The following is a 24,207-nucleotide window of genomic DNA, read 5'->3' as shown; positions in this document are numbered from 1 at the left end:
AGGATTTTGCACGCTCTTGTCTTAGTTCTGGCAGCGTGCAAGTCCTCAAGGGTGGGTCGGGGGGTACCAACAATCCTTTCAGCAGTTTTGATTGTCCGTTGCAGTCGGCGTTTGTCCTTTTTTGTAGCAGCACCGAACCAGACTGTGATGGAAGAACGCTGGACCGATTCGATGACCGCTGTGTAGAACTGCCTCAGCAGCTCCCGTGGCGGGTCGTGCTTCCTCAGAAGCCGCAGGAAGTCCATCTTCTGCTGGGCCTTTTTGATGTTGATGATATGAATTTCTGCATAGTAGCAGTAGTATAAGTATTCATAGTGCTTCAGTTTGTCCACAGTTTGTAATGTATTTTTTGTTATATTAAAAATAACAACCTAAGAAATCCCATGTGCATTCCCAGCCCTTGGCACAATGCCTCAAGTCTTTTGGAAATATGATGCACCAAGTTTGACATTTGGCACCCTTGCAGTATCTTTGGCCAATTTGGCCCCTTCCATCAGCTTTATATGCGCAACTACAGAACATAATTATTCTACTGTTCATACCTCGTACTACTCAACTGAAGAATGTGAACGAGGACAAGTGGCACATTTTGCTCTACTTCTGCTCGTCAACGTTGGCAAGTAGTAATTAGCTGCCGGAAGCAAGTTGTTGTCTTTGCTGCTTGTGTAACTAAATATGCCGCTCACCATGCTTTCTGGTTGCATCACATTCCACGGCGAAATGCTACGTGGTTCCCCCAAAAACACCAACAAAAAAAAATGTAAACGTGTTTTTAAATAACAAAAATAGCACTCGCAAAACATACAGCAAAAACAATCGTATGTCAAGGAAAGGGGGCAGCATAATACATGCATATTTATACACGTAAAGAAGACGGTCACAACCACCCAGTAAGCTCCAGTAATATTAGTCGTATTTTGCAAAGCATAAAGAATATAATATGCTCTGTTACCTCACAAAATAAGAACCCCCACGCCAACAACCTGGCAGTCAGGCTTGGATGAAGTTGCAGAGTGAAAGAACCTCTATCATGTCAAAAGCCAAAAAGGTAAGCAGAGCTACAGTGTTAGAACCGATGACCCACAGCTAGCAGTGTTAGCAGCATTCATCAGTGCAACAGTGGGCCAATGTCCCAGAAAGTGACAGCTCAAAAAATAGCGCTTGAGTTTGGGTGCATGTTGGTACACGTGAATGTTATTTATCATCTCTCATGAAATATTTTTAGATTTCCCAGATGTTAGGACTTACACCACTACTGCGTGTCACTTTGTTTTTGTTTTTTAATCACAATTTGTCTCTTTTCCTTCAGGGAACGGATGATACTGACCAGCAAGAAACTGAAGATGATGACATCATCTCAGTTGTGGATTAAAGTGCAAGCAATATGATGATGCAAGTCCAAAATCGTTGTTTAGAAAAATGCCCAGCTATTAGACAAACCACAATTTCTGTCAAAACACGCATCCACAAAAATTAATCCCCCAGATTTTTATCACAGCTGTAAAACTTTAATTTACTCTTGTGAAATTGACAAAAAAAATGGAGTTTGCCCACTCAAGCATTTTAGCATCAGGGGCTTTTATATAGTCCAAAGACTCACCTGACACACAAAATGGCCTACACGCTGACAAACAGGAAGTGAAAAACGCAGACATGTGATGCCACACACAGGAAGTGCTGTCAAATTCATATTTTTTAATGTATCAACTGAAAAAAATACAATCAAAAAGACAATATTTTTCAGTGGAAAAAATAGCCTTTTTTTTTTTTTTGTCCATTCAGAGTCTAATTTTGTCCGTAATTGCTGGTTTAGCGTGGCCATTGAATCCACAGTTTTGTATCCAGGCAACCCAATGTGGAAAATATTGCAGTCTGTATTTGACTTTTGAATTAATTAAAAATAATGATAACCAGTGTGGTAGTGTTCAGCAAAACCGTTTTCAACACAGACCAAAGGCATGCAGTCAGGGCATTTCACAAAATGGCGCTAAAAGCAGGGATGGTGGACAAGCCTCAGCTCGGGGCTCCATGCAAAACCTCTAATCTCACAGGAACTTTTAAGAAAAACGCTCTAAAATATCCTTCTTCAAAATCACATGGTTCCAATTGGCTTCTCGGATGTGGTGTCCGTTTGAAGTAACTTGCCCAATGAAGGCCAACAATCGGCCGTGTAGTTGTTTTCCCCCATTAAAAGTATTCCATAAAAATGGATATTATTGAAAAACGAAATATTTAAAATTCATTAATTGAAATTTTTTTTGCTTTTGTAGTTATCATTCAAACCATGAAATCTGTTAAATAAAATAAAAATTCCATTAAGTGGATGTGTTGTTGAAAAATGAAATCATTAAAAAAAATTATGAAGTTATTTTTTCATCAATCATTGATGAAAAATCAATCATAAAAAATCATTGAAAGTGACTTGAAAAAATTGCTTTGTGTAGTTTTTCATCCAATATATGTTAATTAAAAAAGATTCCATAAAAATAGGTTAAAAAAATAATTTAAAATGTATTTATTGAGAAAATAGTGTTATTTGCTTGTGTAGTTATTGTTTTCATCAAACAAATTAACATATAATGCAAACATTTTACAAATTCAATATTTCAAATTAGTTTTCTTTTGTAATTGTTTTATTAACATGCATTCACTTTGGAAAAATAAATATTCCAATTAAAACATTTTATTTAACAAAATAAAGAATTGAATTTAAACATTTAACTCATTCACTGCCAGTCCTCCATTAAAAGTATTTTGATTATCACAAAAATATGTATTTTTGTTATGATTAAAGTTACTTATCACTGTGTTCATTATGTAGCAGACAGCTCCTGTAAAAGAAAAGCGACGGTTAACCAATGACTTCCTGACAGGAAACCAAAAGAGGAAAGTGTCCCCATGTGCAGGGACGATGACGTCATGGTATCAAGTAAGAGCGCTGCTTCTTCCTGTTCTTTAGCCACATCATTAGGTACACTTGCACAATTTAGGCGGGCCATCTGGATTGGAGACATTTTTCGAGACAACAATTTGAGTACAGTTGCTCTGCCTAGTGGCCAAGTTCGTACATTACACTTCCGTCTACTCCAACATACATGATTTTTCTTTTTTTTATTAGTTTTAGATTTAGAAACAGATTTAATAATGTAAGGAGCAAAACAATATTTTTTGATCAACAACTTTGAACAAAAAATAATTGATAGAAAAAAGTATTAAATGTAATATAAACAATGTAGAAAAATTGAATGGAAAAGAAACTACGCATTATGTAATAAGGTTTACACATAAATACTTGACAATTAGTAAAAAAAATAATTAAAATGTACAATTTTAAAAGGAGCAAACTACTTTTTTCCTTTGAAAATGCATTAAATTTAGTTAAAAAAATCTATAATTTAAAACATGAAAATAAAGAAATTTGTAACGCAGAAAAGCAGACATCACATGGTGCATGTAGTGATTATTTTATTGCATCTTTTATACAACAGATATCACAATCTGCCTAAAACAGATGAAGACTACCATGAATATTAATAAAACATGTTTCTGCCGTATAGCGAGTGTGTCTCAGATACAATGCTAAACTAACAATAGCAAACACAATGCAGTGTCTCTACAAGCTACGCTAACAGAACACTTTGTCGTCAAACAGCTTTATTTTTTCTTAACGTCTTGAAATGACAGGAATACTTTTTTTTTTTTCATTAGGGTGAACTGTAGCGTATCCCAGCTGACTTTTGGAATGTGGCACAGATAGAACATGCAAACTCCACAAAGGAAATCCGGAGCCGGGATTTGAACCTTAGAAGTGTAAAGCAGAATTGCTGGCCACTAGATCACACCGTGCTGTAACAGTCAACTTTTTTCATGTTGTCAGGCTATCAAAACTATTAAATATGACCTTGAAAAAATCTCCCGTCTTTTCTGTCCCCAAAACCACCGGAATTTTTTTTTTGGGAATGAATGGCTGTGCAATACAAGTTGGTCATGAGAAACTGTTAACTCGTGTGGGGGGGGGGGGTGTAATTCTGGCAAAACTGCTACTCGGAACAGGTCAGAATTTTTCAAACGGAACAAGACGGCAGGAGAAAGTGGCGACGGATGGGTTGGGAGTGTGGGGGGTGGGGTCTTGGCGGGAGGGAGGAAGGCCGGGTCACTGGGCAGGCTCGTAGATGTAGCTGCCCACGCCGCCCGTGTTGACGCCTGGAGAAGGAAAAAGCACAAAGGGACAGGAGTTGGGGGAGGCTCGTTTGCATAACGGCAGGAGGGGTGGGGGCAAAATACGGCACCAGGGCACACTTACTGTCCCGCGTATTTCTTCGTACATTATCAAGAGTCCTGTAATACTTGCTGCATTAATTTTGCCTTTTTTTCTCCGGAAATTGGTTCGTTAAAATGAATTTATCGTTCACTTATCTAGTTACTTTAATTGACTTATTGTAAATAATTAAATTAATTCTATTAATTCATTTTACAGTTTGCCTTTTTCTATTAATTTTTTGATAAATTGTAATGCTATTAAACAAATACAAAAAAAGATGTAATAAACTAACATTTACATGTTTTACACTAAATGTTACATGCATTTCTTGATTTAATTTTATAAATGCAACATTTTAATCAATGAATTAGTTTATTAATTAAATAGAATTAACATTATTCATATTTTAATATTACATTTGTGTATTTGTATTCATTAATCTCATTGAATAATTGTTAACTTTACACAATGAAATAAAAAACAGTAAATAAATAAATTTACCATACAATTAACATTTGTTACTGTATTACAAATAGTTGGCTATAATTCTTAAAATCAATTAATCAACATTAAAATAAATTTACTGTTCATGTATTTTTTCATTTTTCACTAAATCTGTTAACAAATTTAACTTATTTTGTAAATGTAATTTAAAACAAAATAAGTACAATTTAAAAAAATTTGAATCATTAAATTATTTAAAATGAATTAATTCTTGAATATATTTTTATGTAACAATTTTATATATATATATATATTCTGACTGAAAATATTTTTGTAAAATAATTTTACATACACAGATTTTTTTGATCCAACAATTGGGTGACTATAATTACATTAAATATTCAGTAAATAATACAATCAAGAAAATGCAATGATTATTATTGTACCTATTTTACATGCACATTTTTAAAACTCAATCTGCGAATAAACTAGCCCACCTGTTGTTTTTAAAAATCAAATCTGAGCCTTGCGCACAAACGTTTGCCCACCCCTCGTGTAGTGTGAGTTGATGTCTGTTAGTGTATGACATTCAGGTTGCAGTGCAGTTGATATACGCCGGGTCAATGGCGCCCCCTAGCGGTTACCTTTGGGCCCGAAGAGGACAGCGTAGCATGGCTTGTGGCAGTAAGGCTGGCCGTCGTGCTGGAAAATGACAACAAAACAATATGTAGACTTGGTGAAGCAGCATATGGCTCATAGATATGCAAGTCTGATAGCAGCAAAAGTGGCTGAATTGTAGTGTTATTCGAGTGATGAAAGCAGCTAAGATTTAACGCCAACATATAGACGAAAGCAGCTAAGTCATGGCGATACAAACGGCTAAATTGTAGCAGCAGCGTCGCGACAAAAGTGGCTAATTTGTAGCAGTAACAAATCGACGAAAGTAGCGGTACGCTACCGCTTTGACTTAGCCATCATTATGCTACCGCCGAAGTAGCTTGGTCATAGCAACAAATGTGGCTAAGTCGTTGTGGTAGCGTAATGTTGAAAGCAGCTAAGTTTTAGCGCTAGCGTAGCAAACAAAAAGTCATAGCAATAGCATAGCGATGAAAGTGGAGGGAATGCGCACTTGGGGTAGACGTGGAATAGTGAAATTGGGCAAGTGAAGAGATTGCCGTCCTATTTAGACGCTGTAATGTAGCCAGTGGTTACCTCCGCGTGGCCGCCAGCAGACAAAGTCTTGCTGCACCGCTCGCAGCGCAGGCAGGGGCGATGCCAGTCTTTGCCCAGCGACGTCACCTTCTCGGCTACACACGCAACATAAGAACAACACAACACTAATGACGATGAAAGTCTGAGATCGCAAAAAATAATCAAGGTGAGTGGAGTCACCACTAAATTTTACATTTTAAGCCACGGATATTTGACAAACAGTGCAGCAACACATGAAGGCAGACAAGACAACATTATTCACAGGCATATATTCTTTATCCTCTGCAAAAAAAAAATGTAATCTTACTACAGCTTAGTCTAGATGGCCTTTAGTATTACACTGTCAAATCTAAGTGTATAATATCAGTCTGCCCCCTGGTGGCCAAGGCGAACAGACTAATAGGAGGGCTATTTAATTAAAGGATGAAATCATGATGCAAAAACTGGAATTCTTTACACAATTTCATTGTTATTGCTGGAGGTTTTTATAAAGTACAATACTGTAGAGTGATATTTTTCACTCACACATGAACAAAAGTTTTTGTCGATGTATTTTGGTGGTGCCAGAATGGATTAATGGCCTTTCCGTTCAATTCAATGGGGAACAATCATTTGAGTGTTTTTCCAGTTCCAAGCGTGGTCACGGAACAAATTAAGATCGTAAGTGAAGGCAGCAATGTACTCGTGTTGTTTAGTTGTACTAACACATTCACAATGCCATTTGTATTGTCTATGACTTGATTGCCGTCTCAATGAAGCGCCTAACCGACAGCCAGGACTTACTCACCGAAGTACACCTTCTTGTTACATCTGGGACACAAGTTGGCCTCGCCGGAAAAAGTGGTGACGCCGCCAGCTGTACACACAGACACACAAAGTTGTTAAAAACGTTCACACATCAGGTGTTTGCGTTGGCTCGGCAGTATTTGAAGCCACTTAAGCGGGCGGTGTTTCCATGGCAACAACAAAGGCAGAAGTATTCTCTGCATTACAAGCTAGGGGAATCAGCAAACATCATTTTTAACCTTTTAAATATAAGTTAATAACGTACAGTACGCTCTCTTCTTGAATCTGGGTCACCGAGCATTTAAATTACCAAGAGTGCTGTAATATTTGTTGCTTTCATGTAGACAGGTTATTCCATAAAATTGGTGAGTTAAAGTATATTTATTCATCTATTTCATTAAATACTTGGTAAATTGTTTTATTGTGAATTAAAACAATAAAAATGAATACATTTGTATAATTTACATTAAATTTTATTAAATAATTGGTTAAATAGTATGATTAAAGGAATTGTTAAAAATACTATTTAAAAATGAGCACAACTTATTAAAAATGAACTCAATTGTATTTGTTGAATTTATGTAGCCTAAATGGGTTATGCATTTACTCATTTTTGTATTCCTTTGTCTCATTAAATATGTAAATTCATTTATTTTAAATACCAAAGTAGATAAACAAAAATATATTTTCTATAAACAAACAAAAATAACAGTAAAATTGATCATTTTACATAGAAATTTTTAACTTACAGTATATTTAAGCAAATATTTGGTCAGTTTACGTATTGTTAATAAAATAAATATATAATAGTAACAGCAACATACGTGTAGATGTTTATGAAATACTTAGTATAAATATCTTCACAACATGAAAATGAATAATTTTATTAAAATCAACTATTTTGAATAGTTTACAGCGACATTTCCCTTTTTTTTTTTTTTTTTTTTTTTTTTAAACCATTCCTACGAATGACATGGCCCATCTTTCCCAATTAAAAATCAAATGAGCACACAAGTTGGCACACGAGATCAATTATCTTTACTGCTGCAGTGTTGTCGTCCGACCTGCAGGTGGTGCCAAAGAGCTGTGAGCCCAAACGTAACATAATGCGTGCAAAGTGTCCCATGGAGATAATAAACGAAAGCCGTTGCAAAGTCGTTTAACTGCCTCAGTAGTCGTGGGAACCGTTTTATAAGAGCCCGGCACAATTGGTTCATCTTAGCACCGAGCCATCAGCCGCTGGTCTCTAGAATGGAAAGCTATCTGTGCCATCTGAATCTGAAAAGAAATTTTTTTGCATCAAAATTAAAGTTATAATAATAAAAAATAAAAATAAATGAAGCACATTTTTTGTCTGAAATTTTAAAAATGTAAAAAAAACAACTTCCATTTGTTTACTTCAGTTTTAATTTGAATTTTTTTAAGATGGCGAATTTTTAAACACTGAATATTTTGAGACAATTTTTTTTACTCCAATTTTTGAGGGAAAAAAATTGCGTAAAAAAAACAAGCTAGAAATGATTATTTTTAACATTCCGAGTTTGATTTTGAAGCTAAAAAAAATATATATCAGTGCTAGAAATTCAAACTCAGATATACTTCGATACTACAGCCCAGTGGCTGATGACTTTGTGCTAAGATGCACCGAAAAAACCTCTCTCAATACCTTTGGACGGCGGCTTGGCAGCGAACGTCTTCTTCTCCTCGGCCTGCATGGGGGCGCTGTCCCCGCAGGCGGGTGACACGTTGTTATTGGCCGGCGCGTCGTACACGTAGGAGCCAGCGCCGCCGATGTTCACGCCTGCAAACATTCAAAAGGTTGCTAGAATGCATCGTTTCGTATAGGATTAAAACCCAAAAAATGACATTGTGTACTGCACCTTTAGGCCCAAAGAGGGCGGCGTAGCACGGCTTGTGGCAGTAGGGCCTTCCGTCATGCTGAGAGAAGACAGAATGTGATGCAGTGGAGATAAAAAGACATCACAATGAACTTCCGTTACTGTGCGGATGCGTTGTGACCCAGTGAAAACTTGCGATTGACACCATACAGAAACATATTTTTAAACATTTAAATGTAGCGCATTTTATACCTAATTGAACACAAAATTAATAGCAAGTATAAGGTGTATAGAAAATACTGTACTTATTGTAGAACATGTTAGGTATCTGCCTTAAAGAGGCGGAGCCTGGTGGGGTGGGGTGGCGTGAGTGTCTGAGCGTGAGCTGCAGCCAACAGCAGTTCAAACAACAAATGGTTACTGTCGGTCGTAACCAGTAACCACGCCAAAAAAAAAAAAAGCCATCAGGCTCAACCAAACTTCAAAAGGCCGCTCATCTAATCACAAAGATAAGAGCAGCCGTGTTAGACTTAAGACGACGCTAACTAGGACTAAACATGGCATCAAAACAACAACAGCTCAGCGGAACATCTCTAAACTTGCTGGATCTACCGCCACCAGTTCGTGTTGTCACCGGGTTGATCCAGCAGTTTCGGGGCAATAAACACCGAAGCGTTAGCCATTCTAGTACGAACTGCTACGTCAGTCGAGCGAACTGCGAAGTGTATCTGCGTGCTAAGCTGTAAGCCGTTTACTGTATTTGTAAGGGTACAGCAAGTTTTGAAGATATTTGTGCATGTTTCAAATGTTATTAAAGTGTTTTGGAATCATAGTGTGTGTTCGATTTTTGCTGTAAACTATGAATATATGCAATTATAATCACTTTTAGGGAGCGTCAATTATTTAGGAAAATTGGCTATAGCATGGGTCCACTGTACTAAAAACATGAAATAATCGTTCTAAATCTCGGTCCTGGCTGCAACACAAGCTATTTTATAAATAACTAAATGTCCCCTCACAGGAAAAAGCGACTCTTTCCAAAAAGGGACACACTTTTCCATCTGACGGCTGCCTGATGATGTCATCGCTGCCGGTCCACCCAACACAAAACAGTATAACATGTCAAGTGACTGTTTCCACTTGACCCCCCTGATGGCCTGTTGCATGCTGGGAATGCGGCGGTCGCTCACGGGAGAATGTGACCCGGAGGGTGGGGGGGTGACCGCTGGTCCGGAGCTCAATGACCATAGATGAGGGGAAAGTGGCGGTGGTGTCGCGCTCTGGCAAGGTGCTACCCACAATGCTCTCTGCTCGGGCCACATGACCTCATTCAATTTCGTGACAGTCGAGATAAATGCCCGGTGGGCCATAGTTGGCCCACCGGGCATTTATATTAACAATGATAATACAGGGCTCTAGATTTTCAAATTTATATTTAAAATCAGTTAAAACTCAACAGTCCTTGACATTCTTATTTTGGACAATTTTTGAAATCATCCTGTAAGGTGCAAATCGGTGTGTTTTTCAGCGGATACTTTCAGGTAGGTTGTCGTGAAAGATTCCCTAGCAGGCGAGTTCGCATCAGCAGGGTCCTAGAACTATCCCTACAAAACTCCTACTACACCTGTATTTCGGTTTAAAAGCGACAACCTCGAGAAAAGAAGATTAGCTGGAGAAAATGTGGACGTCAGTGTGGGAAGCTGACTACTGGGAACCGAGTGGGCTGCAGTGGTGATGGATATAACGAGAGGCAGCAGCAGACTTGCGCCACAAAGGAAGCCGTGTGTGCGTGTGTGTGATGTCCTGAGAAAGTCATTAGTAGGGTTGTAAAAATCCAGACCATCATTTATCACATCAAAGAGAACCAATGAGCAGACATGTCGTGATGTCTCCACGGTAGTCCAGTGAGAACTTGTGACAGGCATACCATAATAATTGATTTACTGGTAGTTAGGACGTCTGTTGACTGAAAGGAACCGATTGTGGATTAATCGCATCTTGTGCTGTTGTCGTCAGAACCGACCGCAACGCTGTATGGCTCGTGAGACCGCAGGCTAATGACGAGTACGGTTTTCGTTACCATGACGAGCGGGAGTGTAGGGCCACAGCTACAGAATAGCTTTAGAAGTTAGTCTTTTCAATTATTCTACCGATTATCCAAGTGACTGATCGAGTAATATATAACAATTTATTTTGCAGGGCGTTTGGGTGCCATCTTTGGATTCCAGAAAGTATACAAAAATACACAAATAGGCGCGAATAGGTGCGTTTTTCTATGAAGAGTTGGAGTTATGTTCTCCAGAGAAACATTTCCTAGTTCCCAAATCAGCTAGGATTTTACTCTCTCTCCGTTCTCGTCTGTTTGATGGCTCTCAATTTCTTCCATACCAAACTCATCCAGGCGGATATTTTTTTCCCCCCCTCTTCTCTATCAAAGTCTGTATTTGGATTATGTCCACAGAGGATGGAAGCAGGGGGTGCCGGGTGGGACTACAGTACTGTAATCGTGCAGAGATTAAACAGCAGCATGATTTTGAGGTCTGTCAGGGAAATTGCTTTCGACGCCGAGATCCCGTGGCGTTCACAGACCAGTGACACATTCCGATGCGGTTCACAGCGGAAAACTGTGAAAACCACGCAGCATTGAACACGCAGGTCGCGACGGGTTTCGCGGACAAACGGCAATGGACAACGAGGAGCTCCTGTCTAATTTTAGGTGGGAGGAGACGGAGGGCAGCAAGAAAACGAAGCGTTGCCTGCGTGTAAAGGTATTCAGCAAGCAATGCCGTGTCGCTGGGTGAAAGTGCACAAAGTTGCAGAAATATCCTGTTTTCACAAAATTCTCTGTATAAATGTTACAGTTCTGACCCGATAATGTTACGAGATCCTCATTTTTACATTTATGAAATTTTATAACTATATTTAATGAACAAATTCTTCAAAAAAATAAATAGAAAATTGTTAGATATGGAATTATAAAGTGTTTTTATTGTGCGACAATAACAGATTTTCATTTTCGCACTTAGGGCTGTATACAAATGGCCATACTTTGCCCACCGGTCCTCGAGATGGTAGCCATGAACCCCTTTTACGTTACCTGTTTTTCCAGTGTTATCATAATGCCGAGACAGAGCTCGGCAACATTTAACACCCGACACACTTGCTTTTTCTTGACACTGTCTGCAAACTACCTCCTCTCAATTCACAGCCATGTTGTTAGAGTAAGCAGCGCGCATTAGTAAATCAATTAAATCGGCCAGCCCTAGTTATACATCACTCGCATGGTATTTGTTTGCGATGCTTGGAATCCCCAGCTACCCGCTGGTGCCAACTCCACTGTTTAAGATCCCGGTTGCGTTGTGTCTTCGTCCCCAAAATGTCGTCGTACTGACCTCAGCATGGCCGCCGGCGTTCAGCAGCTTGTTGCATCGGTCGCACTTCAGGCACAACTTGTGCCAGTCCTTGCCCAGTGACGACACCTTCTCGGCTGGGGGGGGAGACACAAAACAAGACACACACACACGTGCACAAAAATGAGTCCACAAGGGCCTTTCTTTGCACTATGGCAGAAGAATGATTAATTTGTGCTCCAATCCTGTCATCAGGCCAAGCCAGTGATGACTGGGAATGCCTGTGAACTAGACAGGATGCTGCGATGATGTCATCAAGGGACAGACACACAGCTGCGTGGTCCCAGTCCTGCTGGAAAAGGGGCGGCGCCCCCTCCTTCCCTATTGCCCCCTCCCCCAAGTCTAACCTAGATCCTTTGTGTGACCCTCCCACTCCCGCCGCCCCCCTCACCCATCCTGCCTCAGACGACCTACCTCACGCTACAAAATCTAACCTGCAACGACGACTACATTTTAATTACATTTTTTTGCATAACACTTCACTTGCTTGCACAATTTTTAGCACTGTATTGCATAAAAACATGAAACACGCTAAAGCGAACATTCACCAACAAACTGAGTGAGTGATGTGAGGAGGTGGACTCGGTTCGTCTGCGCGCATGTGAGCGTCTGGGTGTGAGCTGTGGTCCACAGAAGAGCCTTGCGAGTGTTTCATATTCGTGCATTTGACTCTTTGTCCCGTTCAATACACAGCTGAGAGGGCGTCTGCGACAGTGGGCACCATTGCCCACATGCGAGGGCATTACCGTACCTTAATTGCTTAATTTTTCTGCGACGGTTCTGTGGGTATATAATATAGATACACAGGTTTTAGGACATCACTGGGGTTTTTGAGGCTAGCCATGTTCACTTGTTTTCAGAAATCTTACCACGTAAAAATGTCCTGTTCTATTGGGAGATAATTTTGCTTAGGTTAAGAAAAGCAATGTATTCGGCTATTCGTTATTTTTTTCCTTTTTTTTTTTTTTCCCCCAAGTCAAGTTTTTCAGCCCCCCATTCTTTTTTCACTTCCAGACAGACCGCCAAGGAACCTAATAATACTCGTTCCAATAATAAGTCTGTTCGCACACAATGGTGCCCCAAGGAACCGTGCGGGGGCCACAGAGGAAAGGCCTTCTCTTATCACGGTGGGACACTAATAACCGGATACTGGAGTTGACTTCCTACCAAAGACCCCCCCCCCACCGACAAATATCCCGTCAAATTCTGGCGAGGAAATCGTTTTCATGAGACGAACCAAAGCAAAAACAGGAAAGTCAGAAATGCTGAAGTCCACGGAGTGCAGGTCGACTGCTAACATTAGCTGGTAATATTAGCCTCCGACTACCTAGCCCTGCCATTGACAAGCTGCTTTTTCGCACCGTCGTTTGCTTTCGGGAGCCCCTCAAGCCAGCCGCTCACCGAGCGACACGACTGAACCGGACAGAACTGAACAACGGCAGTGGACAAACGACAGTCAGTGACTAGCAACTAAAAAACTGGCATTGTAATCAGGGAACCACGTTTTTGAAGTGCATGTTATGTTTTACATGTTACACCCTCTGCTGTTGACTGAAATTAACGTCACAACTGCTCTCCCGCTTGCGTTAAGAACGTAACATGACCAAACCCGGAAAACAGGTAGCAGACTCCCCATGTATGCTGTGATAACTAGCATAACTACGGGTTAATGACATGATGGTTTGAACAAAATTTTTAGAAAGTTTCAGAAAGAAACAACACAAAAACAGGATTTCAGAACACTCAGAGATGTTATTATAATTGATATTACTGTACACTATAATACTATTCCTCAAATCAATGCATTGGTTGTTCATTTTCCACATCATCGAACAAGGGAATTTAGGCAAAAGTCCCTTCAGTCAATGTTTTATTGTTTTAACATCTTTTCATGGCCAGCACAGCGAACGAGTGGTTAGTATGTCTGCCTTACAGTTCTAAGGTTTGGAGGTTTGAATCTCCTTTGCCTTGCTGTATGGGGTTTGCATCTTCTTTCTGCGCTTGCGTGGGTTTTTTCTGGGTTGCCTCAAGATATTGCCTAAAACAAAATTACGGTTTACAGTTTGGCGTCTCTTGGAGGAGGAGGTGCCCAAACGTTGACTTTGTGCGACTTTCACCATTTGTGTGTCGTGACGCAACGGCGAGGTGTCAACCAACAGTCCCGAGCGTTTAAACTGGCTCTGGGAAGCGTTTTGATTTATCGCCTCGCAAATCCGAGGACACCCGTCAACATCCCGACACCGCTCTCTCTGCTCTAAAAATAGACCCACCTGCCCGTGGGCCATCGTGTGCTCGTGTGCACTTCAGTGAATGAAAAGTGCATCGTAAAAAAATTAAGTGTCCATTTAACAGCTCACTGTTGTTGTTATTGTGAGTGTGGCGTGTAGGGTTGCGAGTGGGGGGGAGGTGGCTCAGCGTGTGTGTGGCCTAGATGATGTTTATAACACACCCACCCCCAGTGAGGCCGAATTGCAATACTCATTATCCGCGGGAATGAGATGTCAAGGATTCATCTGGACGGTTACCGTAACAACGCATGAACAACATATTCCCTACTGGGTCCTTGGTTACAATTACCGCTCAACTCACTGTTTTTCATTAGATTGTTTTGTATTTACCGCCTAAAAGTGTTCTTCATACAAATATTTACTGTAATCGTGACGACTACTGTCTAGTGAGACAATTGGCACCTTTGTAATGCACATTACGACCTCCACAGGACTGGAGCGAAGAGAATGGCCCGACACCTTGTGTCCCCCCCACCCAATCGCTAGCATACAAATTACGGATTCCATTTCATCCTACGTCAAGTTTCAGACTTCAGGAGGAAAACTGTGACTTCCAAGAATTGGACAGAACATTGAGGAAGAGGAGTGGGTGGGGGTGCAATAGCCTGTAACTCTATAACTTAATTGCAGTTGATTTGTTCGGGCTTAACCGAGTCAGACAAAAGGGGTCGCCCTTCCTCTTGAAAGTCACAACACCCCAGGGTGCCGATTTTTTTTTATACACAGCGGATATCCCAGAATGCACCATAGCAGTAATGTCCCGACAATCTATAAATCCGAGTGTGGCAATTCGGGCGTGGGGGCTTGGATGTTAATGGATTTGACAGACACAGGAAGTCCATGCTGGGCTATGGTCGGAATAATAATCTTTTGTCCTCCTTATGATCGGTCGCATCAAATGACGGCTGACTGGACTCAATTTACCCTCTGGCATGGCGACCCATCTGCTCAGTCACGTGTTCCTCATGCCAAAAAGGGGCAGCTGCATCCCTGCGTGAGGTTCTTTCGGGAAGAATCAGGTCCATATCGCAGAGAGAAAGAACTACAATATCTTGGAGAGTAAACCCAGGACCTGTATGCTTAGACAAAGGTCTGAATCCACTTTGAACAGTCGCTAGGCTGCTTTGACAAAAAGTGAATGGAGTGAGGTTCCCCAGGTTGGCAAAGTTGGCGTCTTATACCTCTCCATCCCTTCAACTATAATTCAGGGAGCGGTAGTTGTTTTGCTACTGGCCTGACTGCAGCCGTCACTTTGACTAAATATGAAGTGATAAATTGAGCGATGTTTCTAAAACTTCAGCATCCCAACAACTCGGGAGATAAATCGGGAGTAGGGATGAAACGGTTTTTGGTATACTGATAAACTGTGATGAAATCCCAAAAATTAGAATCACCGTTTCAATTCTCAAACTTTTCCCCCTCCTTTTTGAATCTGTATAATTTAACTTCAGTTTTATTTTACTTTGTTTAATCGTGTCTGTTTTGGTGTTGTTTTTGTCACTTTCACACTTGTTCGAAATAAAGAATTCAACCAATCAATCGTCAATGGAGTCGGGTTCCCTAGGTTGACAAATTATGCCTGACGGCATCTCCACAATCTTAGTACCTTTTTCAGCTACTACACTGACGAGGCAAAAATTGAGTCACGGAGCAAATGTAGTGTCTCTGCAGCTTTGGTACGAAGGAAGAGTGAACTTTCAGTTCCTACACTACACTAACAGTCACTACCCTGCTTTGACAAAAAGTAACATTGGGAATGGATCCCAGGAACTGTTGGTACCAAGGAAGGGTGTCTTTTCAGCTACTATACTGCTTAAGCAAAAAAAAAAAAAAAAAAAAAAAAAAAAGAGTAAATGGAGTGAGGTTCCCTGTGCTGGTAAAGTTAACACTCTTAATACATCTGCCTGCCCTGAGTCAGCTCAGTCCTGAGTTTCTTTCAGGTTGATTCAAGTCCAGAGGGGAGGATATTTCCAGCTGCTACACTTTGACAAAAAGTGAAGCAGCAAATATTTTGTGGTTCTGGGTGAGCTTAAAAAAAGAAAAACAGCGGCACAGCGTGGAACAGCGCAATTGATTTCTTCTGGGTCACCGTGCGCAGAGTGGGCCCAGCGCCACGACATGCTTTTTGAAAAACAGGGACCTCTCTCGCCCTTAATCTCTGTCGCCCAGTGGCTGACACAACCTTGCAGTAAAACTCAGCTCTGGAGGTCGTCTGTCGCCTCGGCCAAGGCGAGGTTCCCTGCGCACGCTAATCCCCCTCCCTCACCGTCACCGTCGCTCTGCGAATAAAAGAGGCCGACCTCGTGAATTCTTGCGTCTGACGTAAATGGGCTGCAGTTAACTCGCATCCTGTCTGTGTTGGTCAGAGAAAGCCGCCGGGCAAAACTGCAGCCCTGCCTCCGTGACTCGTTTCTCCCGGTTACACCCACGCTTCAGAGATATTCAGCTTCTCGGGAAGTTTACAGAATGTTTGCATCTACAACCCCAATTCCAATGAAGTTGGGACGTTGTGTTAAACAAATAAAAACTGAATACAATGATTTGCAAATCATGTTCAAACTGAGAAAAACCTCATTGTTTTTAGCAAATAATCATTAACTTTGAACTTTATGGCTGCAACACGTTCCAAAAAAGCTGGGCCAGGTCATGTTTACCACTGTGTTACATCACCTTTTCTTTTAACAACATTCAATAAACGTTTGGGAACTGAGGTCACTAATTGTTGCAGCTTTGTAGGTGCATTCCTGCTTGATGTACAGCTTCAGCTGTTCAACAGTCCGGGGTCTCCGCTGTCGTATTTTACGCTTCATAATATGCGCCACACATTTTCAATGGGAGACTGGTCTGGACTGCAGGCAGGCCAGTCTAGTACCCGCCCGCTTTTATTCTGAAGCCACGCTGTTGTAACACGTGCAGAATGTGGTTTGACATTGTCTTGCTGAAATAAGCAGGGGCGTCCATGAAAAAGACATTGCTTGGATGGCAATGTTTCTCCAAAACCTGTATGTACCTTTCAGCATTAATGGTGCCTTCACAGATGTGTAAGTTACCAGTGCCATTAGCACTAACACAGACCCATACCATCACAGATGCTGGCTTTTGAACTTTGCGTCCATAACAGTCAGGATGGTTCTTTTCCTCTTTGGCCCGGAGGACACGACGTCCACAATTTCCAAAAACAATTTGAAATGCGGACTCGTCGGACCACAGAACACTCTTCCACTTTGCATCAGTCCATCTTAGATGACCTCGGGCCCAGAGAAGCCGGCGCCGTTTCTGGGTGTTGTTGATGAATGGCTTTTGCTTTGCATAGTAGAGTTTCAAGTTGCACTTACGGATGTATAGTCGAACTGTATTTACTGACATTGGTTTTCTGAAGCGTTCCTGAGCCCACGTGGTGATATCCTTTACACATTGATGTCGGTTTTTGATGCAGTGCCGCCTGAGGGATCGAAGGTCACAGGAATTCAATGTTGGTTTTCGGCCTTGCCACTTACATGCAGTGATTTCTCCAGATTCTCTGAACCTTTTGATGATATTATGGACCATAAATGATGAAATCCCTAAATTCCTTGCAATTGTATGTTGAGGAACATTGTCCTTAAACTGTTGGACTATTTTCTCACGCACTTGTTCACAAAGAGGTGAACCTCGCCCCAGCTTTGCTTGTGAGTGACTGAGCAATTCAGGGAAGCTCCGTTTCTAGCCAATCATGGCACCCACCTGTTCCCTATGAACCCGTTCACCTGTGGGATGTTCCAAACACGTGTTTGATGAGCATTCCTCAACTTTCTCAGTCTTTTTTGCCACCTGTCCCAACTTTTTTTGGAACATGTTGCAGCCATCAAATTCTGAGTAAATGATTATTTGCTAAAAACAATAAAGTTTATCAGTTTGAACATTAAATATCTTGTCTTTGTAGTGTATACAATTAAATATAGGTTGAACACGATTTTCAAATCCTTGTATTCTGGTTTTATTTATGTTTCATACAACGTCCCAACTTCATTGGCATTGGGGTTGTACTTTGTTTTAAAAAAAATATATGTTCAGGCCTGACGAGTCTGCTACCAAAACAGGCTGAAGAAATCACACAAAGCAAGTCCAGTTCAAGATAACAACAACAAAAAACAACTCTTTTGCAGGTGTTTTACTGGTCTGAGCAACACTAGACAGCTTTAACCAATAGCGATGGTGACTGGAGTGAGGTTCCCCAGCTTGGCAAAGTGAGCGCATCAACATCAACGCATCCCCTCAACTTTGATATTCTTGGAGCAGGAGTTTGTCGGCTCCTGGACAGACTTTCACTAAGTTGCTTTGACATCAAGAGACATCATGAATGGAGTGAGGATCCCTAACTTGGCAACGTTAGCGCATCAAAACCTTAATGCTAATAGCAAAGTAATTAGGCCGCTTTTACACGATGACGTGTAGCCTCTGCTGTTACTTGAAAGGTGACGCGTGGTAAAATGCTTTCACCTGTGTCGGAAATTGAGAGGGTCTCCCACGACATAATGGCGCCTCCATTAGGGGATCATATTTGCGCCTCCAAAAAGGCAGAGGACCGGAATTGAGCGGCGGTTATGCAACGGCGCAGTGCGGGAAGCAGCGACTCAAGAAAATGGACGTTACGCAACAAACGAGGAGCATTCATGCAGCCGAGCGGAAAAAAAAGGTACTCCGGGTACGCTGACGGGAGGATAAAAAGGATATTGTGTGGTCAAAGTGGCATTTAGGTGTGGGAAAGAGCACGGTCCGGCGCTGGGGACGTTGCGACTCCACCACGGGGAGAAAAGAAAGAAAGCCTGCTGTGAATGGAAATGTCGTCTCTAATTATAATGCATGAGGCGCTTTGGGACACTCGTTTAAATAAAGGCCAGCCATTACAGCCTACCGAACCACCGCGCAGTGGGAGCCAAGGATAAAGGAGATGATGTGGAACAAGAAGAAGAAAAAGGTGAAGATGAAGAGGACAGTGATGAAGGAGATGAAGACAAAGATGAAGAAGAAGGACAAGACAAAGAAGAAAAAGCAGCTCTATTATCATTTAGCTGCACAAAGACGGCACCGTTTGTCAAGCAGGAAACACCCAGCACAGTCGGTCGACATGACTGGCTGACGGGCACGAGACTGTGGCATAGAGTGAGGTTCCCCAATTTGGCAAAACTAGCGCATCAACACCTTAAGCGCACGTTTAACTTGTTACGTCGTGGGAGGCTTTGCAGTTACTGTCGCTAGACTGGTTCGATATGACAATATGCTGAATGGAGTGAGGTTCCCCAGGTTGGTGACGTTAGCGCACGTGAACCAGATTGATTGTCATTTGGTCTCTTTGATGTAAAACAACAGTGTTTGGTGTGAGGTTTCGCACGTTGGCAAAAGCTCTAACTTCTCAGCTACTATCACTAGACTACTCTGACGTAAAGATCTAGCGAATGGAGTGAGGTTCTTTAAATCGGTGAAATTAGCACCTACAATACAGTCCATCCCTTCAAATTTGGTATACCCGCAGCGGAATTCTTTTTTCTGCTTTGACAAAGTGAATGTCAAATGAACGGAGTGTGGTTTCTCACCTTCCCAGCTACTGATTAAATAAGTGACATGGAGTGAAGTTCCCCAAATTGGCGAAATTAGCATCTTTGCATCTCTTTATTTTGTCATGTCGGTAGAGGGTGTTTTCTGCTACAGGACTGACCACATGCTCACTTAAGAGTGAGGTTCCCCAGGTTAGCCATATTAATGCCGTTTTGGTGTTTTCTTTGCCGCTTTAAATGTCAGGCCACGGCGGCGCAGAGGCGCCACATCATAACAACGCCTGGCACGGTGGCCGTCCTAATGCAAGGAGATAATCTGCGTTTATTTGACCATTAATCTCATGGTTGTACTTGAAAAGCAGTGGGGGGGGGGAAAAGTGGTGTTTAGCCATAATGAAAGCAACCTGCTTTGAAAGTAACCAATGGAACGTTTAAAAACCATTTCCACGCCATACTGCAGTATTTAGTTTTTTCTTGTGTGATTTAAAAGAGGGGAGTCAAGTGTTTTGACTTGTCGCCTGCAACAAATCAATAAATGGCAAGAACAGCTGGAAGTGTACTAGCGTAAGCTCACCACCAACCACCACAGGAATTACAATTGGAGTCAAATGGGACAGGAAATTGTTTTCCCCCACCATTTGGAATCCACATTTCCACCAAGGTCGGTAAACTCTAAACTTGCTAAACTGATTGCTTTTAGGTAAATTAAGATAGTGAATAGAGCGAGGTTGCCCAGCCTGCTAAAGTTAGCACATAGGTACCTGTGCAATGCATCAACAATTTTGATGCCGATGAAGTGGGAGTTTTGACTGACTTTCACTTGCCCGTTTTGACAAAGTGAAAGAAATGACCAAAGTGAAGTTCCCCTGGTTAGGAAAGTTAGCATGTTAGTACCTATGCATTGACTAAACTTTGATGTCCTTGGAGTGGGAGTTCTCAGCTACCGTGGCTTTGACGTAAAGTAAAACAGTGACTGGATTGAAGTTCCCCAGCTTGGTAAAGTTGGCAAGAGCGTCAAACTCCTTTTTGTGTCGGGCCACATCATAGTTATGGTTTCCCTCGGAGGGCTATTATGACTGTGAACCCGTATAAATGTATGATCGTCTCATATTATTACATGTGCACAACGAATTGATGGATAACTAGTTTTTCCTTTTTTGACTATTATTCAATTCATTTCAAAAGGGGCATTGGGAACAAAACATAAAATGCATGCAATATCTCAACGTCATTAAACGTGAAGACAATTTGCAATTTTTGTTATTTTCGCAAGAAACAAAGTGGTAGTGATTTGCTTTTGCGGGCCACATAAAATGATGTGGCGGGCCAGATCTGGCACCCGGGCCTTGAGTTCGATACATGTGAATTAGCACGTCAGTACCGAAGCGTCGACACAACTATGATGCCCTTGGAAAGAGTTTCCCTCATCACAGTGGTTGGGGAGATCACTGACCTACAAAAATGTGTCACCAACGTCTTGGTCAAAACATTCCCACGTAATTCCGGCCAAACTGTGGGACGAGGAGGAGAAAATGCGCTGATTCCGCAGAATCTGAACTCATCTGAAAACCTCAGAACGTCGCCATGTTAACTCCCTTCTGCCATGTGCCTTGTCATGTAGCTTCATTTTTTTTCTTGAACCTCCCATGTGATGACTACAACTTAAATAACGTAGCGAAAGCTTCTGAAAGCTATGCGGGTGCACTTGTTTTCCCCATCGCCTTCACATCAACACAGGCCAGGCAGGGACACACCCAGAGCAGAAATAACTTTGCTCTTACATAAAATAAAACGCCGGCTGTGCCTACGAACGCTCGCTCCACGCATCTTGCGTATGATTCCCGGGGCCGGTGTCTTTTTTTTTTTTTTTTTTGGGCGGGATGAGCAGCAGCTGTGTCACGCCGCTTATGTAATTGATTTAGAGGCATGAAATTAAAAAGGCAGCCTGATTTTTGTTGTTTACATCTGCATGACTGAATCCTAACAGTAGCATCATATTATTTTTGTTTTATTATTATTAAAAGATAAAGATCCTTGTTTACATGTTTTCTTCCCACGTTGCTTGATGTGGGCATCTGGTGTTTTTGCACACTTGGCAAGAGCGTCACCCTCATTCCCTGCCAAGCTGCTCTGTGGACCAAAACAACAAATTAAAATGGCAGTAATCTATGAGAAAGACTGAAATCAGAGGATTTGGACAACTTGTATGGAACGATGGCTCTAAACGATTAATCGACAATCAAAATAGTCGTGGATTGTTGGGATGATTTGATTAGTTGTCGATTAAATGATTAATTGTGTCACCTCTAGAGAGAAATGTGACAGTTTTAACAGTAGTATATGACATCTATAAATCTTTTCTTTTGAGGAAAAGGAAAACTCATTCGTTTGTTTTCATTTTAGGAAATCCAGGATGCAGACAAGCGTAACAGTTTAGACAGGAAAATGTAACAGCTTAAATCTCCGCTTTTAAATAAAGTGCACCATAAGTAGTTTGTCTTCATTTTAGTAAATGAACGCAGACGAGTGCAACAGTAACCGTTTTGACAGTAATTTATCAGAGTTTCAGTCTTTTCTTTACAGGTAAGTGCAACATCAACAGTTTGTCTTCTTTTTAGGAAAGGAACGACACTGAATATTGCAACACTTTGAACAGCAATATGCAACATATTCAATCTTTTTTTTTTTTTCCCCCCAGAACAGTGCAACATCAATAGCTTGCCTTCATTTTAGGAAAAGAAGGACACAGAGAAGTGCAAAAGTAACAGTTAGAACTATGTAATCTTCAACATAGGTGTCAAACTCAAGGCCCGGGGGCCAGATGCGGCCTGCCACATCCTTTAATGTGGCCCGCGAAAGCAAATTATGCTCGTCAACTTCCGTGATTTTTGCTAAAATCTGTACCCAAATTCCAAATTGTCATAATAATAATGTTGAGATATTGGATTTTTCTGTTACCAAAGCCTTCTTCTACAGTCACTTAAACAATACTTGAACAAACTATTATCCTTGTCTTCTGACTTCAAAACTAGTTATCCCTTAATTTAATTTGTTGTGTAATGGTAATAATGTGATTTGGTGATTAAACATTTGTATGGTTTCACTGTTCTAATGGCCCTCTGAGGGAAATCCTAATTACAATGCGGCCCGAGACAAAAACAAGTTTGACACCCCTGATTCTACAACATCTTAAATCTTTTCTTTTAAGGAAAGTCCAAAACCAATGGTTGGTGTTCTTTTTAGGTAGGAAATAAATGACGCAGACAAGTGCACCAGTGACCGTTTGAGCAGTCCCAAGTATGTACTGTATGTAAATATGTTTGATATGTTTTAAGAACCACATTTTTTTTCGCAATGTTTGCTTTTTGTGGAGCCTTTTCTTCCTGAAGTTCGTCTCTGTCAATCATTGCTATTTTCCCACAGAGACTCCCTTTCCCTTTCAGGAATGCTGTCAATGTAAACCTTAACCTTAAATTGGGTGAACGTTAATAGCTGTGTGGATGTTTGTCTAATGTACATGGCGCTTTTTCAATTGAAAAGAGAAAAAAAAAAAAGCAATTATTTGTGCTATTAAGCTAAGCTAACGTGGTTAAAGAAAAAAAAAAGGTCAATACTGTACAATCGATATTTTGGCTAGTAGCACTAAAATTTAGTCATTTCCACAGCCGGAAAGAAGACAAAGCGGGAGGAAAACTCACCGAAGTAGACCGTCTTGTCACACTTTGGGCATTTTGAAGCCATGTTTGGAAAGACAAGTGATATTTTTCGCTTGAATGGGAGCGACGCGCGTCTTCTTCCCAACCCACAACACGAGTGTCGTGATGTGCAGTTTGTGAAGCCCAGCACCAGAGTCGATTCAGGCAACGGCTGCTCATTTGCATAGCCACGCCCCCTCATGCTGGTGGTGCCTTAAGGTGCATCAGGAAAACAAAAGCCCTGTGATGTCAAAAATAGGAATCAGTGACGCGAATAGCGCCGGGTGGAAATTCAGCTACTGTGGGTCGAAGACGAACAAGAGGAGGAAAGCGGGTTCTTCGGCAGAAAGAGAAGAGGAAAACACAGAGCCGAGAACTGAATGTGGGGACTCTGAATGTTGCGACTATGACAGGAAAATCTCGGGAGTTGGTTGACATGATGATTAGGAGAAAGGTTGATATATTGTGTGTCCAGGAGACCAGGTGGAAAGGCAGTAAGGCTAGAAGTTTAGGGGCAGCTTGAGGGTGTTATGTATAATGTGATTAGTGGCTATGCCCCTCGGGTAGGATGTGACCTAGAGGTGAAAGAGAAATTCTGGAAAGGAGCTAGACGAAGTAGTTCTGAGCATCCCAGACAGAGAGAGAGTCGTGATTGGTGCAGATTGTAATGGACATGTTGGTGAAGGAAATAGGGGTGATGAAGAAGTGATGGGTAAGTACGGCATCCAGGAAAGGAACT

General features: G+C 41.3%; 1 protein-coding gene across 2 annotated transcripts; it reads right to left on the bottom strand.

Annotated features, from left to right (window-relative positions):
- Positions 1 to 3,448: 3,448 nt before the first annotated feature.
- Positions 3,449 to 23,663, bottom strand: crip2 (cysteine-rich protein 2). 2 transcript variants are annotated; one of them, XM_061795390.1, is made up of 8 exons: positions 23,472 to 23,632; positions 11,934 to 12,028; positions 8,584 to 8,641; positions 8,370 to 8,504; positions 6,705 to 6,773; positions 5,918 to 6,012; positions 5,350 to 5,407; positions 3,449 to 4,203 (listed from the first exon to the last, which is right to left on the bottom strand). In XM_061795390.1, exons 1-8 carry the CDS (start codon positions 23,512 to 23,514, stop codon positions 4,154 to 4,156), a joined length of 603 nt encoding a protein of 200 aa, XP_061651374.1. In that variant the 5' UTR covers positions 23,515 to 23,632; the 3' UTR covers positions 3,449 to 4,153. The 2 variants fall into 2 exon arrangements, with proteins under 2 accessions (XP_061651374.1, XP_061651375.1); XM_061795391.1 differs by lacking the exon at positions 11,934 to 12,028 and having other exon boundaries at positions 23,472 to 23,663.
- Positions 23,664 to 24,207: the final 544 nt, after the last annotated feature.

Source organism: Phyllopteryx taeniolatus, chromosome 13, assembly GCF_024500385.1.
Source record: "Phyllopteryx taeniolatus isolate TA_2022b chromosome 13, UOR_Ptae_1.2, whole genome shotgun sequence".
NCBI lineage: Eukaryota > Metazoa > Chordata > Actinopteri > Syngnathiformes > Syngnathidae > Phyllopteryx > Phyllopteryx taeniolatus.
This window is presented reverse-complemented; position numbering and strand designations above follow the sequence as displayed.

Bases quoted from the DNA above. Each gene is read 5' to 3' on its own strand.
- crip2 (XM_061795391.1), bottom strand. From the start codon at position 23,654: ATGCAAATGAGCAGCCGTTGCCTGAATCGACTCTGGTGCTGGGCTTCA. The intron at 8,642-23,471 runs GTGAGTTTTCCT...GTCTTCTCTCAG, and splicing joins TGACAAGACGGTCTACTTCG to CATGACGGAAGGCCCTACTG. The intron at 6,774-8,369 runs GTATTGAGAGAG...CTGTGTGTACAG, and splicing joins TGCCAAGCCGCCGTCCAAAG to CTGGCGGCGTCACCACTTTT.